This window comes from Pogona vitticeps, chromosome 6 (assembly GCF_051106095.1).
Source record: "Pogona vitticeps strain Pit_001003342236 chromosome 6, PviZW2.1, whole genome shotgun sequence".
Classification (NCBI taxonomy): Eukaryota; Metazoa; Chordata; class Lepidosauria; order Squamata; family Agamidae; genus Pogona; species Pogona vitticeps.
Genome location: NC_135788.1, coordinates 116457936 through 116473767, shown reverse-complemented (window position 1 = coordinate 116473767; position 15832 = coordinate 116457936). Strand labels below are relative to the sequence as shown.

General features: G+C 42.6%; 2 protein-coding genes and 11 non-coding genes across 13 annotated transcripts in view; 7 read left to right on the top strand and 6 right to left on the bottom strand.

Annotated features, from left to right (window-relative positions):
* LOC110087670 (histone H2A type 2-C) overlaps positions 1–6581 on the bottom strand; it is a 10312-nt gene extending 3731 nt beyond the window's left edge. Inside the window, exon 1 of the mRNA XM_072976998.2 lies at positions 1–6581. This exon is cut by the window's left edge and continues 3731 nt beyond it. Within this exon, the coding sequence (XP_072833099.1) occupies positions 6128–6517 (390 nt within the window). The 5' untranslated portion in view covers positions 6518–6581 and the 3' untranslated portion in view covers positions 1–6127.
* Positions 215–296, top strand: TRNAS-AGA (transfer RNA serine (anticodon AGA)). The gene has a single exon. It is a non-coding gene; the product is annotated as a tRNA-Ser (tRNA).
* Positions 691–762, top strand: TRNAD-GUC (transfer RNA aspartic acid (anticodon GUC)). Its single transcript has one exon. It is a non-coding gene; the product is annotated as a tRNA-Asp (tRNA).
* On the top strand, positions 4230–4302 carry TRNAK-UUU (transfer RNA lysine (anticodon UUU)). The gene has a single exon. It is a non-coding gene; the product is annotated as a tRNA-Lys (tRNA).
* TRNAS-GCU (transfer RNA serine (anticodon GCU)) lies at positions 4721–4802 on the bottom strand. Its single transcript has one exon. It is a non-coding gene; the product is annotated as a tRNA-Ser (tRNA).
* Positions 6582–6866: 285 nt separating the features above from the next.
* LOC110087643 (histone H2B 1/2/3/4/6) lies at positions 6867–7322 on the top strand. Its single transcript, XM_020809507.3, has one exon. It carries the CDS (start codon positions 6895–6897, stop codon positions 7273–7275), a length of 381 nt encoding a protein of 126 aa, XP_020665166.1. The 5' UTR covers positions 6867–6894; the 3' UTR covers positions 7276–7322.
* A 1087-nt stretch (positions 7323–8409) lies between these two features.
* TRNAI-AAU (transfer RNA isoleucine (anticodon AAU)) lies at positions 8410–8483 on the top strand. Its single transcript has one exon. It is a non-coding gene; the product is annotated as a tRNA-Ile (tRNA).
* Positions 8484–9084: 601 nt separating this feature from the next.
* TRNAG-UCC (transfer RNA glycine (anticodon UCC)) lies at positions 9085–9156 on the bottom strand. The gene has a single exon. It is a non-coding gene; the product is annotated as a tRNA-Gly (tRNA).
* A 732-nt stretch (positions 9157–9888) lies between these two features.
* TRNAP-UGG (transfer RNA proline (anticodon UGG)) lies at positions 9889–9960 on the bottom strand. Its single transcript has one exon. It is a non-coding gene; the product is annotated as a tRNA-Pro (tRNA).
* A 498-nt stretch (positions 9961–10458) lies between these two features.
* On the top strand, positions 10459–10540 carry TRNAL-AAG (transfer RNA leucine (anticodon AAG)). Its single transcript has one exon. It is a non-coding gene; the product is annotated as a tRNA-Leu (tRNA).
* A 716-nt stretch (positions 10541–11256) lies between these two features.
* Positions 11257–11330, top strand: TRNAN-GUU (transfer RNA asparagine (anticodon GUU)). The gene has a single exon. It is a non-coding gene; the product is annotated as a tRNA-Asn (tRNA).
* A 2518-nt stretch (positions 11331–13848) lies between these two features.
* Positions 13849–13921, bottom strand: TRNAK-CUU (transfer RNA lysine (anticodon CUU)). Its single transcript has one exon. It is a non-coding gene; the product is annotated as a tRNA-Lys (tRNA).
* Positions 13922–14326: 405 nt separating this feature from the next.
* TRNAL-UAG (transfer RNA leucine (anticodon UAG)) lies at positions 14327–14408 on the bottom strand. The gene has a single exon. It is a non-coding gene; the product is annotated as a tRNA-Leu (tRNA).
* Between the last annotated feature and the right edge of the window lie 1424 nt (positions 14409–15832).

Below are 15832 nucleotides of genomic sequence, written 5' to 3'. Positions count from 1 at the left end.
TTAGTAATGCCATCTGGGAATGAAAAAAAAGGCATTTATCCGTCTCCAGCTTCTGAAATAGAATGTCAGTATCCGAGCGTCTGAAGAAAAAACACAGTGCAAATAGCGAAGCAAGGCATAAGAGGAGAAAATGATTGGACATAAACAAAAAAAAGTGAGATAAAATTCTTATTTCGCCATATCCTATGGAACAATGTCAACTTCCAACACACAAGTAGTCGTGGCCGAGTGGTTAAGGCGATGGACTAGAAATCCATTGGGGTCTCCCCGCGCAGGTTCGAATCCTGCCGACTACGGAACGGTGGTATCAATTATCAATTTTTGTCTATAAGTCATGTTTCTCAATTACCCCCTCTCCAAAAGAGAGAATTACACCCAAGTTCTGCACCTGAATTCTCTTTAATGCAATACTTTTTAAGTGATGCTATGTTTTCATGATTGTTTGTTGTTCTCTAGCCCTTCACCTGCAACATGAAATTTCCTCTACATGTGTCTATCTTCACCGATAGACACAAAGGCACGAGGAATAGCATTCACGGCATTTCCTCAGATAGCAGAAGGATCTTTCTTGTGTTGCATGATATATATATTTCAGGATGGAGAAAAGTGAAAACAAATCAATGGGATGGCAGAGGAAACATACCTTTCTCACCTTTTTCACGTACTGTTTTGAAGGTTTGTCCAGGTACTTCCTCGTTAGTATAGTGGTAAGTATCCCCGCCTGTCACGCGGGAGACCGGGGTTCGATTCCCCGACGGGGAGGAGACAAACTTTTGTTAAGGTCAGAGTTTATTTCTTAACCATCTTTTCTTGTAGATGGCAATCCACTTGATCAAACAGTGATTTTTATTCAGCTGCCCAATCCATGCGTACTACAGAATACAAAATAGTGACTATATTATATAAACAGACCCAGAGTCATAAATATGACCTTTGTGGAAACAAAGGTAACCCTGAAGGTGGGAAGGGATGCAGCCTGGGCGTTAATACAAAAATGCAATAAAATTGTTAATCTGTAACAAAAGCTGGTGACCCTTAGTAAAAGCCATGAATGGGGATTTTACAATAGTCGTTGCATAGCTGTGCCAGTTAAAGATTTATAGGGAGGCAAAATTCATCAGCATGGTCAAAAACGGGAATCTAGACCCAAAAATTAAAAAAAGCACAAATTGATTATGAATCTAGAAGGCTACTGTCTTAAGTGGGACTTTGGAACATATGGCCTGTATTCCTTCCTTCCTTCCTTCCTTCCTTCCTTCCTTCCTTCCTTCCTTCCTTCCTTCCTTCCTTCCTTCCTTCCTTCCTTCCTTCCTTCCTTCCTTCCTTCCTTCCTTCCATTGTGCACATGCCTGTTTATACAGCAGCTTTAGGACTGCACCCTCAGTGGTGTATAAAAGAGGACAATTTCTCAGATACATAAATGTATCATTTGGGGTTTCGTAACTCCATTTCCTTATCTATGAATGATTGTTCATATTAGCAATTTGTTGAAGTAGGCGCACATGAGCTTTTGGGCTGTTTTCAGTTCTGTTTGAGCTTTGACAGAGTCCCAGAAATAAGTAGCAGGCCATTGTTTCCCTATTTCAGAATACCTATAAACCATCAGCCAGGTGAATTTGGGTCATTCATAACAGCACATACAAGAATTGGAGTCACAGCCTTGAAGAAGATGTTTTATCATCCAAAACTTGCTGTTTTTGTTTTGTTTTGTTTTATATTCTCAATGGTTGAATAAAAATATCACCTTCTCCTGCATTTATACTACTTCAGAGTTGTTATGGAAGAGCTTTAGAGAGCAAAAGTAACCAAAGCTCTTGCAATATCTTAAAAACTAACACAAATCTATTTAAATAGGCTATGATCCACCACAATTTAGGTCAAATATAAGATCGTCTTGCAGAAGAAGCTCAATTTTTGCTTTACAGACTACAGCAAAGTCTTTGACTGAGTGGATCGTGAGATGTTATGGATTATTTTAAAAGAAATGGTTGTGTTTCAACAACACTTCATCGTCCTGATGCATAACCTGGATTGTGGACAAGACACTACTTTTAGGAGAGAATATGGGGAAAAAATAGATTAGCTTCCCATAGACAGAAGTGCCAGACAAGAGTGAATTTTATCTCTCTGTCTGTTCCATCTGTCTGCAGAAAATAATCCTATAGAAAGCCACAGATAAAGGAGGCGTGAACAACAGTAGAAGAAGCATGAAGATATGCAGATAACACCATATCACTGGCAGAAAAGATCCGTGACTTGAAATGACTCCTGACGAAGGTCAAAGAAGACAAAAGCAGGATGTCAGCCGAATATTCTTTCTTTATTTGTATCAATCTGTTGCACAAGGTAAAATTATGGATGTATATAAAATGTAGACAAAGTTCAAACAAATTAAAAATGTTAAAATGAACAGGCTGCTTTTGACCAAAAGCAGGCTATTTCAGTCCTTCACTAGATCTTCCTTAGTACATGTGGTAGGACATAAACGTCATGGACATAAATGGGGACATAGAAGGAGCCTCACTGAAGAGTGGAAAGCATTGTGAACACACTTGGTCATCCCCAGGGCAATGGAGTGTTGTTGGCTACTCCTTCCTATCCAGAAACATTGCACTGTAAACTTGCTGATGAGTTGAACATTAAGTAAGGCAAAAATCATGACTACAACACAACTACATCACTTTAATGCTGACAGTACACAAAAGATCTTGAAGTGTAGGATATGTCACTCGGGAACAAAGCCAAAGTCATGCACACAACTGTATCCCTGATTTTTGTGTCCTGTTGTGAAAACAGGACAGTGAGGAAAAGTTCCAGGGGAAAAAAAGACAATAATGAGATTTTAAAAAAGCTGAGGGCAGTAGAAAAAGAGGAAGGTCAAATATGAGATAGATTGTCTCCATAAAGGAAGCAACAGCTTGGAGTTTGGAGGCATTGAAGAGGGCTTTGGAAGTCACTTTTTGAGAGTGTCACCATTGGTGGGAGTGATTTGAAAGCATACAAGAACAGCAGTCTTCATGGTGTCCCAATACTTATTGCTATGGAGCAATGAGTACACACTGATTTGAGTAGCTTCTTACCACATCTCAGAAGATGAGATGTTTCAAAATAGTGATTTTTCGGGTGGCATGCCAGGAAGAGGACAGGTGGTCTTACAATGAAGAGACAAAAAGGGCTGGTTAAGATCCTTAGCGTAAAAGCTTAAACTTTTTCCAAAGAGCAACTTTAGCTCCACATGGGTCCAGAAAAAAAAAACTTCGGATGATTTCAGGTAACAAGCATTCAGGGGTAAGGAGGGTGCAAGTTCGCGGTATCTGACGAAAAGTTAAATGTTGCGGAGTGCAGCTTCCAGAATCCTATGGAACTCTAGGAGAAATATTGCAAAATTGTGTATTTTGAAAGCTCCAGGAGCCAAGAATGTAAAAGTTGTGTTTTTTTTTTTTCCTCTCCGTCATGCTGAGCACAGCAATTAGAACCACACCTAAGGGTGGGAGCAGAAGACAGGAATTTTGTGATCTCAGGTCTTTGGGCGAGGAAAAATAGGTTCAGCCTTAACAAAGAGACCAATAGCTCCATCTTTCCTGCCTATGGCGATTCAGGGTGCGAAATGCTGAATGCCCTGAATGATAATCTCCCCCCACAGGCGCACACCTTGGGAGGTGCTTATTTAACACCCGGTAATCTAATCAACCGCCTCCATGTCTTCAAAAGTAATCTACTTTTGTTGCTCTGCGAAGACAAATCGCTTCAGATTTAGAAATGACTTCAGTTTTTCCTCACATTATCGTCTTTGGTTTTTAAGAGGCCGGTGGTGATTGTATTAAACAAAACGTTTTAATGAATCCAATAGGAGGAGAGTGGATTCAATGCAAGTTTTAAGAGGACGTGATTTTACAAGCTTTCTTCTCTCTCCATGGATGAAGGAAAGAAGGAGGGCCTGTTAAAACGATGCATGCTGTCCTTACTTTTATTTTTTATTTTTTTTTCCCTTTTACCCTTTTGACAAGATTGAGAGGCACTGAAAACATTGGTCAAGACGATTTACAGCCTCATGTTTTCGGGTTAATTATTCTAAAACTCGCTTATTTCCCTTGTCTTTTTCTAAAAAAGTTGGTGCAAAGGAGCACAACATGAGAGAAGATGTGGGAATCTGTGAGTCAAAAGTTTGGAAATAATTTATTATTGGTCGATTTCTATTTCAATGGAGTATTGAAACTGTTTAACCGGAAGCCCGGGTAGCTCAGTCGGTAGAGCATCAGACTTTTAATCTGAGGGTCCAGGGTTCAAGTCCCTGCTCGGGCGGTTGACCTTTTTAGTTACAGTAATTCATTTCCCTACAAAGGGCAATTACAGTATTTAAAAAGTAACAGCTTAGCACAAACGCTTACAATAAGAAAAGGAGTTTCACGTTCAGGTTCATGGCCGGCATGAATAAAATACAAAATCCGGCCACTCGATTTTTCGATTTCGAAAATTTAGCACAATACAGACATGACGCAACCGATGGGACTTTATCGGATCAGAGGAAACTTTCTGTGAAGCTGACTACAGATTTATTTCAACAGATTGTTGAAATAAACTGAAAATCCCTCCTATGGCTTGCAGGTAAATGCACGGGCTAAATGCATATAGAACTTGTCTTTGTGCTTTTCATTTCAAGATATGTACTGTATATCGTGTAAATAAAGAAGTATTTATATAGAGTAGCGAAAAACATTGTCGACGAAGGTGGGATTCGAACCCACGCGTGCAGAGCACAATGGATTAGCAGTCCATCGCCTTAACCACTCGGCCACCTCGTCAGTACGCTGCCATATGTGAACTGCAATTCTCTAAAAGAGAAGAATTTTACAAAAGTTTTGCTTCCCTACCATTTCTGCTTTGTTACAAATTAGCAATTCTCTTTGCAATGTTATTTGTTGTTACATTCGCTTATAAATACACATCTGAAATAAAATCTCCCTCGTCAGTTTTTGAACTGAAAAGGATGTAAGCAACAGATTAATAAACCAATGTTCCTGATTTTTTTAATGAGTGTATTAATTAGTTGTAAGCAGCCTAATATACTTCACAGGTTCATTTTGTAAATTTCCTTCAAAATGGATAGGTTTGCTCTCCTTGCAGTCCAGGGGATTCTCAAGAGTCTCCTCCAGCATCACAATTCAAAGCCATCAATTCTTTGGCGATCAGCTTTCTTTATGGTCCAGCTCTCACTTCCATACATTGCTACTGGAAAAAACCATAGCTTTGACTATGCGGACCTTTGCCGGCAAGGTGATGTCTGTTTTTTATGATGCTGTCTAGGTTTGTCATTGCTTTCCTCCCCAGGAGGCGCCTTTTATTTTCATGGCTGCTGTCCCCATCAGCAGTGATCATGGAGCCCAAGAAGGTAAAATCTGTCACTACCTCCATATCTTCCCCTTCTATTTGCCAGGTGATGGGACCAGTGGCCATGATCTTGGCTTTTTTGGATGTTGAGCTTCAGATTATTTTTTGGGCTCTGCTCTTTCACCCTCATTACGAGGTTCTTTAATTCCTCCTCACTTTCTGCCATCAGAGTGGTATTATCTGCATATCTGAGGTTGTTGATATTTCTCCTGGCAATCTTAATTCCATTTTGAGATAAATAGGCGACTGCTAATCTCAGCTCCGTGGTGGAAGGAAGCAACACCTTTGTGAAAAGTAATATTATATTAACTGATGAATGACCGATCATAAATCCCAACTATTCAAAAACGATCCGTTACAAACCCAAAGGGTGTAATATAGGAAGGACTTGCTGTAGGTTACTCTGAAAAGATAAAGCTGTACATGTCGGAAGGTGCAGTTTCGGCTTGTACCGGCCTTTTAACAAAGAAATCCTCCGGTATTTCTGGCAAATACATCCATTCCTTACAAGATCCCCCCAGTTAGGGTGGATTAAGGGTCTAGAGATTTATGCTAGTTTTAAAATGTAACGAGTTTATCAGAGTGGTTTTGCTGCCCTTTCATTCCTCCAAGAAACACTGTCATAACCTTCAGCAAACCCTCCCAAAAAGTTACTGCACAACTAGGAGAAAACCAGCTCATTTAAAGAGAATGTGGGTGGCTCTTAAAAGAGCCTTTGGAGTTCGGTCTGGTCGGGTTTTTACTTGCTCTTCGCCTTGTGGCTCTCGGTCTTCTTGGGCAGCAAGACGGCCTGGATGTTGGGCAGGACGCCTCCCTGGGCGATGGTGACTTTCCCCAGCAGCTTGTTGAGCTCCTCGTCGTTGCGGATGGCGAGCTGGAGGTGGCGGGGGATGATGCGGGTCTTCTTGTTGTCCCGGGCGGCGTTGCCGGCCAGCTCGAGGATCTCGGCCGTCAGGTACTCGAGGACGGCGGCCAGGTAGACGGGGGCCCCGGCGCCCACCCGCTCGGCGTAGTTGCCCTTGCGCAGCAGGCGGTGGACGCGACCCACCGGGAATTGCAGGCCGGCCCGGGAGGAGCGGGTCTTGGCCTTCGCCCTGGCTTTGCCGCCTTGCTTCCCGCGTCCAGACATTCTGCTCTGTGGCCTTCGAAGATTCCAAAAGAAAGCCGGAACTCTGGAAATAGTTTGGTGGCTGCAATCGTCTGCGGGGCTTTTTATTTAGTCCTGGAGCTCCAAAATGTGACTTCCTATTGGTCGAGTTGCTCTAGCTTTTTAAACTGCCCAATAGAAAAACTAGTTATCCGTGCTGCCCAATCAGTAAATAGCGGTTTATGCTAGCCAATAGAAGCCACGGGTTTGAGAGTCCCAACTTTGCATAGTTGTGCAAACTTTCCCCGGCCAATGAGAAGCGGGCAGTTCCGGAACGGCGATTAGCGTGGGAGTCCTATAAATACCAGGCGGGGCGAGCCGGCCTCTCACTTCGTGTGTTCTGCAGACGCGGTTGAGCCATGCCTGAGCCAGCCAAGTCCGCTCCTGCGCCCAAGAAGGGCTCCAAGAAGGCGGTGACCAAAACGCAGAAGAAGGGCGACAAGAAGCGCAAGAAGAGCCGCAAGGAGAGCTACTCCATCTACGTCTACAAGGTCCTCAAGCAGGTCCACCCGGACACCGGCATCTCCTCCAAGGCCATGAGCATCATGAACTCCTTCGTCAACGACATCTTCGAGCGCATCGCCGCCGAGGCCTCCCGCCTCGCCCATTACAACAAGCGCTCCACCATCACCTCCCGGGAGATCCAGACCGCCGTCAGGCTCCTCCTGCCCGGAGAGCTGGCCAAGCACGCCGTCTCCGAGGGCACCAAGGCCGTCACCAAGTACACCAGCTCCAAGTAGACCAACCACCCTTACAAACAGACCCAAAGGCTCTTTTAAGAGCCACCCACTTGCTCAAGAAAAGAGCTCTCACCATGATCTTGCCTAACTCTTACTTTTTCTTTTTAAACATTTTAGTCATTGCAATTTCTTTTCACTCATTCGGAGATCCAGGCACTTAAAACCTTTGGCCATGAAGGATCTTCTAACTGATACACCACTTGCAATCCAGCAACATCTCAAGAGACACCCTTATTCGCTACTATTCTCTTCCAGACTGCTGCATTACAGCCCACACTCCAGCTGTAGTACCATTCACTTTCTCAGTAAAACAGCTCTCGCAGTTATCTTCAGTGTTTAGGGTTGGTCTACATCTTGTAGTCCAGATGTATGTCATATCTTGCTACACTTACAAAACAGCCAGGTTTGTTGCAGAACATACATTTAAGAGCCGCTTGATAATGCCAAAGAACGTTTCCTGATCACTGTTTTAACGCCACCTAGAGAAAATGATTTACATTTAAATCATGTCTAAATTTCCAGGGAGGTCGTTGCACTTAAGTTACTTGGACCTTGACCTACCTAAAGTTTCAGGTGGGAGGGAGGATTTTCCACACCCAGTAAATCCAAATTTTTCTTCCTGAACCATCGTTCAGCCCTCAGCCTTCCTGTGCTTTTTTTCTGTAGAAGCCAAATTGATATGCAATGTACTGACTTGTGTACTTTAAACGATTTCATTCTTTCACTTACTAAACCACCTTCTGCAACGTTTTTTACTGCCTACGGGCAGAACCCCTCACTAAAATTCCATTTTAATTTGCCATATTAATTGCTCAGTAAAGGCCTCGCGTTCCTCAAATAAAGTACACGGATTAATTCCTTAAGTAGAGGGTCCACTGTACTGTATGTTGAGAGTTTTGTGTTGCTGGGAATTGAGAACCAGCAGTTCCTCCTTAAGGCGAGAGTGGTCAGAACACTTTATTTTCTGGAAAGTTTCTAAGGCAGCACTAGGTATTTCATAGACATAGGGATTTAGCACCATCTAGCGATACTTCCCCCAAATTAGGAAGTGGAATACAGTACAGTATTAGCAATTTTGATTGTACTGTACTTCAGTCAATAGACCTGTATTTTCTAAGAAGCTTTAACCCGTCTGGCCGGTTAGCTCAGTTGGTTAGAGCGTGGTGCTAATAACGCCAAGGTCGCGGGTTCGATCCCCGTACGGGCCAGTTATACTTTTCCACTTTCCTTTTGTAACTTTTCACTGGATGCCTTTTTTTTAAGCAGCTTTCATTCGTATGCGGTCAAACATGGTTCTGTGGCTCAATTGTGAGCTGAATCAGTGAACAGCTCCCCCTCCAGTAAATAAAATTATGAGGAAAAGTTTTCTGGGTCTTTTTAGAAGACCAAAAGCAAGGATGGGTGCTACTTTTATTAGAGCATTACACTCTTTTAAAAAATTGCAATCCTGTGTCTGTTTTTGAAAAACACAAACGAAAAACAGCCTGTTTTGTTGTTGTTGTTGTTGTTTGAGGTATCTGTGGTCTGATAAAGGTATTACACTCCTTTGCTTTTGGCTTCCCCAGCAGCATAGCTGATGGAATTAATTGCCAACCTAACTTTGCTTACAGGCGAGTAGTCATTATTCTAGTAACATGTTCGGTTATTTGCATAGCAAACTAATTGGAAAAGCGTGTAAAAATAGTTCACACATCCTCTCTGGTTGGCTTTTTGTTTTTCTGTGAAAGACAACACTACATTTCATTTTTCAGCCTTTAAAGAAGAAAATGTAAAAAAGGACTTACACCCATGTCACAAAAAAAGGTAACCTGCGTTGGCCGGGAATCGAACCCGGGTCAACTGCTTGGAAGGCAGCTATGCTCACCACTATACCACCAACGCCTGCGAGAATGCACTTCGACGGAACAGTTTTTGGTGATGCTGTGGAACCACTTGCCATTCTTGCAAATCTAATTACAGAAGTGTTGCATCCTTCAGAGAAGATAATGATTGAGAAATTCAAATTGTCCGGTTTTTAAATCCATTTCTCAGGGCTCCTGTTACAGTTCCGAAAAGGGAAAATCACGTCCCGGACTTTTTCAATAATGCCAGGAAATCTGAAGGCAGAAGAATTGACTCAGAGAAGGAATCAATGCCTTGAGTCTACAAAATCTGATCAGGGCTCTTAATGATAGAATGTTTCTCCGCTGACACATCCTTACACTTGATGATCATTTCTAATTCCTTCATCGTTGCCTTTCCGATTCTCAGACTCCTTCTGATTTCTTCATTTGAGTTCTTGGTGGCTGAATCAAGATATTTATTAAGTGGCACTAAATATACATATCCTATTGAAGTATATATCAGTCCAGTAGAAGTTATAGCGAGAGCTGGAGGAAATTTTTCCCGCCTGGAGTGCCCCTGTTTAACTTCCCAGTCATTTTTACTGCCTTCTAGGATTTCTAGATCAGCACCTTTTTGTTCCCTTGGGTGTGCAAGTATGAATTATATAGCAGCGGAAAAGCTTTCCTTTTCAAATAGGTTATCAAAATGCAGTGCTTTCATAAAAGCGTTGGAAAACGTATATCTGTGACTTTTATGAGAAAGGCTTAAGAAGTGTTTTAAAAAAGGTATGGGCTCGTCCGGGATTTGAACCCGGGACCTCTCGCACCCAAAGCGAGAATCATACCCCTAGACCAACGAGCCGGCTCGTGCAAACGTTTTGCTATCCATCAACATAAGGAAAAGAAAAACTGTGTAAACATGAGAGTACATTTACCCTTAGCTGGGAGGAAAGGGCGCCCACTGTTGGACTCCCGGAGGATTTTTATTTCAGAGTGGTCCGTCTAGTGGTCTTTCTCTCTTGGTTAACTTTTTCCATTTGCTCCCCGCAATGGATATCAGGCAGGAGCAAATATCAACTTCTCCTTTCTCGTGGGAGAAAAGAACCATCATTATGGTTCGTGGAAAGATTACGAAATCCAAACATGTGCTATTCGTCTTCTTCCTCAGATAAGGGAATTAAGCCGGCATGGCATTTAACTTTATTTTAAGCTGTTCTTTAAAAACCCTCAAAGAGGATCATAAGCATAAGGTTGATCCAAGGAGCAAAGACATCAACTGGAGTTGGACAGAAAGAAAGTTGTCTCCGATCTCTTTGTTCTATTTTATGAGCATCTATTCTGTGACAGCTTTCAACCGGGTGGTAGCGTGGCCGAGCGGTCTAAGGCGCTGGATTAAGGCTCCAGTCTCTTCGGGGGCGTGGGTTCGAATCCCACCGCTGCCAAGTTTCTTTATTTTACCCTTCCACCTCTGCTTATCTCTAGTCCAACTGGTAACGCAATTATTTAAAGCTGAGCCACGAACAGTACAGCTGAGGCCCTTTTCTCTGGTCAGATTTAGATTCCAATATTGTACCCATTTTCTCAAGAGTCCACTGGGTTCAGTGGGACTACTCTTGAGAATACATGGTACTGTATATCTATAGGCGTTCACTGCAATCATGTACACTTTCTTGAAAGTAAATACACTGGTTTATACTCCTGAATATGCCTGTTATCTACAGTTCCACCAATCGGCTCATAGAATCCGGCTTGTTTAGCCTTCAATTAAATCTACCATAGTCATCTCAGACCCCCAATGCATCATACACTGAGTATATGATGCTTTCTAAGTGGAAAATATCTCAGGAGGTAGCTGCCCATCCTTGCATTTAATACATCAAGGAATGGAATATTGCAAAATACGTCTGAGTATGCATTCATTTGTAAGTATAAATGCATTCTACCTTATTTGGCAGAGTCAGTAAAATGTTGACACTTTTCTTCTGGTGCGTTTATCAGTGTTTGGAAAATTGGGTGTGAATAAAAAAAACCCTTGGATTTGATTTACTCCTCTTGAATTAATCACAAAGCATACAATAATTGGCAAGTCAAAAAGGAAGCAGTGTAGGTTCTGCTCCTGCTATTGGTTTTTATATTTGTTTTTTAGAGCTATCAGTAGGTCTCTGTGGCGCAATCGGTTAGCGCGTTCGGCTGTTAACCGAAAGGTTGGTGGTTCGAGCCCACCCAGGGACGGTTTGTTTTCGTAACTGTTTCTTAAGCCGGCTTCAACAAGGTACAGTATAAAGATATTGTTTCCATAATATTGTGCAGATGGCTGGGACTATGTTATCGTACCGCAAGTGAATTTGATTTAAAATTGATTTAAATAAAACAGGTTGGGGGCTTACCTGGTCTAAATTATGGAATTATGTACACAAAGCTGGGTTGCTTTACTTTTTCAAAGTTGACGTGTTATCGATAAAGCGGGGGCAAGAAACGAATTTCCTCTGAAAGGACAGCTAAGATTCAGAGTACGTATTTACACAAAGAATCTTCCCTTTTAAATTTTCCCTCCTTAATTTTCTAGAAAGTCTATTTCTCTGTGTTAAGAGTACACCACACCCAACTTCTGATAACAGATGGATTTGAACCCACTTCCCAGAAGAGATGAGAATTTGGAATTGGCACCTTAGACTGCTAGGCCATACTACCTTGTTCTGTCCAGCTGCCTAATAAGACCTGGGCTAGAAAGGTTGATTTTGAAAGCAGCAACAGCTAATTACGCTTAAACACAAATTCGTTAATTAGTGGCGATAATAAGCAAAGTGTAATTTTAAAAAACAGAGGAAGAAGCAGCAGCATGAGGAACATCTTGTACAGTGCTGCTAAGTTTACCTGCCGTTCCACAAAATTATCGCTGTGTTCTCACCCTCCTTAGCGTGGGTCTGAGGCAAAAATTTTTGGGGAAATCAGATCAAGATTTAAAAAGATCTAAAAACAGAAAATATAGCTGGGAATGGAGCAAATATAACGCAATATTTTACACTTGATAGTGGCCAAAGAAACCTTGGTTTCTATTGAGCCCACTGAGATGGGTTTTAAACATATTTTATCTCAGCTGTCTCCAGATTCATGTCCTGTAATTTTTCTTCTCTTTTCAGTGAGGTTTGACTGGCAATACAGTGTTAGTATAGTCTGGCTTCTTCCACTGCTTTTCTTAATAGCTTTCTTTATCATTGTTTTTAGCTTTCTTTATCATTGTTTTTGTTTTCCCTGTCCCAGCGCAAGCCCCAAATCAACAGAGCTATTGCTTGCTAACACTTGTCACCAGAAGCATTGAGCTTAGAATATCTTCTACTAAGGCTAGAGTATTCGACAAGGACTGGAATAAAACAAGCCCTCGGCTGGGCTATGAAGCTGACCAGTTCACATTGGATGAGCAACCTGTCTTAGCTCACAGAGTGGCTGTTACGAGGCTGATCAACAGAGAAGGCTTGTGTACACCTGCATGTAAATATGTCTAACAAACAGACTAGGCTTCATTAACGGATCGTAACCTGGGAGAAGGAATTTCCTTCCGTTCTGAAGGAAATAAAGCCTGTATTTGATTTCCTTCAAACCCTGTATTTGATGGCCAAAGTACTGGATCTGAGGCTCCAATACTTTGGCCACCTCATGAGAAGAGAAGACTCCCTGGAAAAAACCCTGATGTTGGGAAAGTGTGAGGGCAAGAGGAGAAGGGGACGACAGAGGATGAGATGGTTGGACAGTGTCATCAAGGGCAAGAGGAGAAGGGGACGACAGAGGATGAGATGGTTGGACAGTGTCATCGAAGCTACCAGCATGAATTTGACCCAACTCCAGGAGGCCGTGGAAGACAGGAGGGCCTGGTGTGCTCTGGTCCATGGGGTCATGAAGAGGTGGACACGACTTAACAACTAAACAACAACAAAAACCTGGGAGCAAATGTATTTTAGACCAGATTAGTCCCACGGTGTGGCCATTATGGAATCCAGTTCTTTCCACAGTTCTACCCAACCTCCTATCATCTTGCCTTGTTAATGTGCTAAAATGTCTGTACCCACTCAGCCCTTCATAATAACTTCGTCATTTAGTCGTTTAGTCGTGTCCGACTCTTCGTGACCCCATGGACCAGAGCACGCCAGGCCCTCCTATCTTCTACTGCCTCCCGGAGCTGTGTCAAATTCATCTTGGTTGCTTCGCAGACACTGTCTAGCCATCTCATCCTCTGTCGTCCCCTTTTCCTCTTGCCTTCACACTTTCCTAACATCAAGGTCTTTTCCAAGGAGTCTTCTCTTCTCATCAGATGGCCAAAGTACTGGAGCCTCATCTTCAGGATCTGTCCTTCCAGTGAACACTCAGGGTTGATTTCCTTCAGAATTGATAGGTTTGTTCTCTTTGCAGTCCAGGGAACTCTCAAGAGTCTCCTCCAGCACCACAATTCAAAGGCATCAATTCTTCGGCGGTCTGCTTTCTTTATGGTCCAGCTCTCACATCCATACATCACGACAGGAAAAACCATAGCTTTGACTATTCGGACTTTTGTTGGCAAGGTGATGTCTCTGCATAATAACTTACTTAGTAAATAAATTTTTAAAATTAAATGCAATGATCTTGCTTTATAAACACAGTCATGTGGGTTTAGATGCACCTCCCAATCTCCGCTTGCTTCCTTTAAAAGGCATTTTCTAAACACCCCAACATCCTAACACGTTAGTTTTTAGTATGTTTAAAAAATGTAAAATACAGACGCCCAACGTGGGGCTCGAACCCACGACCCTGAGATTAAGAGTCTCATGCTCTACCGACTGAGCTAGCCGGGCTTTCTGGCTAAAGTCATTTCTCTTTGGTTCCTTCAGCTTCCACTGGGAGGAAAATAGGGCCCGTTCGTTTGGCAAAAATGTTATTTATTTTTCTCTTCTGCTGAATGCCCCCTTCTTCGGAGCCGTCGAGACCCAGTGCATTCTCTCTTGCCGTGTCACGTCGTTGAAAAAGGGGATTTCCTTCCTCCACTAAAAGCAGCAACGCAGTTCTGACTTCACTGATCCCAAACGTTTGCATTTTTAAAAAACAAGAGAGTGCAATTTGTTTCCAAGCGATGGCTTATAAAATGCGGCCAGGTCACAAAGGGAGAAGTCAGGACAAATCACCTGAGCACAGATTTCTTTGCATGATCTAAAACTGCCTCGGGGGCTAATTCTGGGAGAAGAATGAAGGAAAAGAGGACCTGGCAGCGGTGGGATTCGAACCCACGCCTCCGAAGAGACTGGAGCCTAAATCCAGCGCCTTAGACCGCTCGGCCACACTACCTCCTTGGTTCTCGCTTGCTTCCATGACTTCCTACTGTTCGGGTCTCAGTTCATTTCCACGAAGATCTTCCTATTCCCTATATTGTATTTCCCAAGAGAGAATTGGGCAGAATTCTGCAGGAACCTCCGAATGGAAATGTTTTAAAATGCTGAGTTTTGTAGCGTTTATTGGGACATAAAACAAGCACACTTTCTTTCTATCCAACCCTACCTGCATCGTTTACCTCTGTGAATGAATGTCACCTCAAAGCCCTTTTTCACTAAGCGAAAAGATGCCTGTATATATATATTTTCATTACACTAAAAATATTCACAGACGTAAGCTAGATTTCGACCTTGTACAGGTTTTCATCAGGCTGGACTCTACAGAGCGACCGATGGTGCAGGGAAAAAAAAACATTAAAAGTTCCAAAACTCTAGCTGGATCTACAGCCCGCATTTTGAAACTTCAAGCAAAAACAAAATTTTAAAAAGATGAAAACGTTGTGGCACCTTAAAGACGAAGTGCTATATTTTGATGCTATGTTTTAAAATTCACATTAAAATACAATAGCTGTTAATCTTTAAGGTGCCACAATGTCTTTGTCTTCTTAAAAATATATACTATGTATATTTTTCTGTCTCTGTGGGTTTTGACGGATATGATAGCACAGACTAGCAGAGGTCCCTCTTCTCAAACTACTTTCACTCAAGGAGGCCTGTCACGCATGGTTGTGGAAGATGTTTATAGTTTTTCTGCACCATCTCCAGCTGTGCAGCACCCACTCTGATGGTCAACAACAAAGCCTGTGAATTGTCAGCGGTCATTCACTCTTACTTAGGGAATTAGCATCTTATTTATATGGGTCTTGTTGCTTCCTGAAGTGGAACTAATAGTATAACTGTAACTAGGAAAAGCTATGTTTTTTCCCGTAGCGATGTATGGAAGTGAGAGCTGGACCATAAAGAAGGCCAACTACTGAAGAATTGATGCTTTTGAATTGCGGTGCTGGAGGAGACTCTTGAGAGTCCTTTGGCCAACTCATGAGAAGAGAAGACTCCCTGGAAAAGCCCCTGATGTTGGGAAAGGGTGAGGGCAAGAGGAGAAGGGGACGACAGAGGATGAGATGGTTGGACAGTGTCATCGAAGCTACTATCATGAATTTGACCCAACTCTGGGAGGCCGTGGAAGAAGACAGGAGGGCCTGGCGTGCTCTCTGGTCCATGGGGTCACGAAGAGTCGGACACAACTTAACGACTAAACAACAACAACTAGGAAATGCAGTAGCTGTGTGGCCTTTAGGATTGCACAGTAATCTTAAAATGTGCAGTAATAGCTGGTTCCTTTTGTGGCTGTCAGTGGCAGAAGGCACAGCAACCCATCAGAGAGGCAAAAGTGTGTATTGAGAGAGAGAGAGAGAGAGAGAGAGAGAGAGAGAGAGAGAG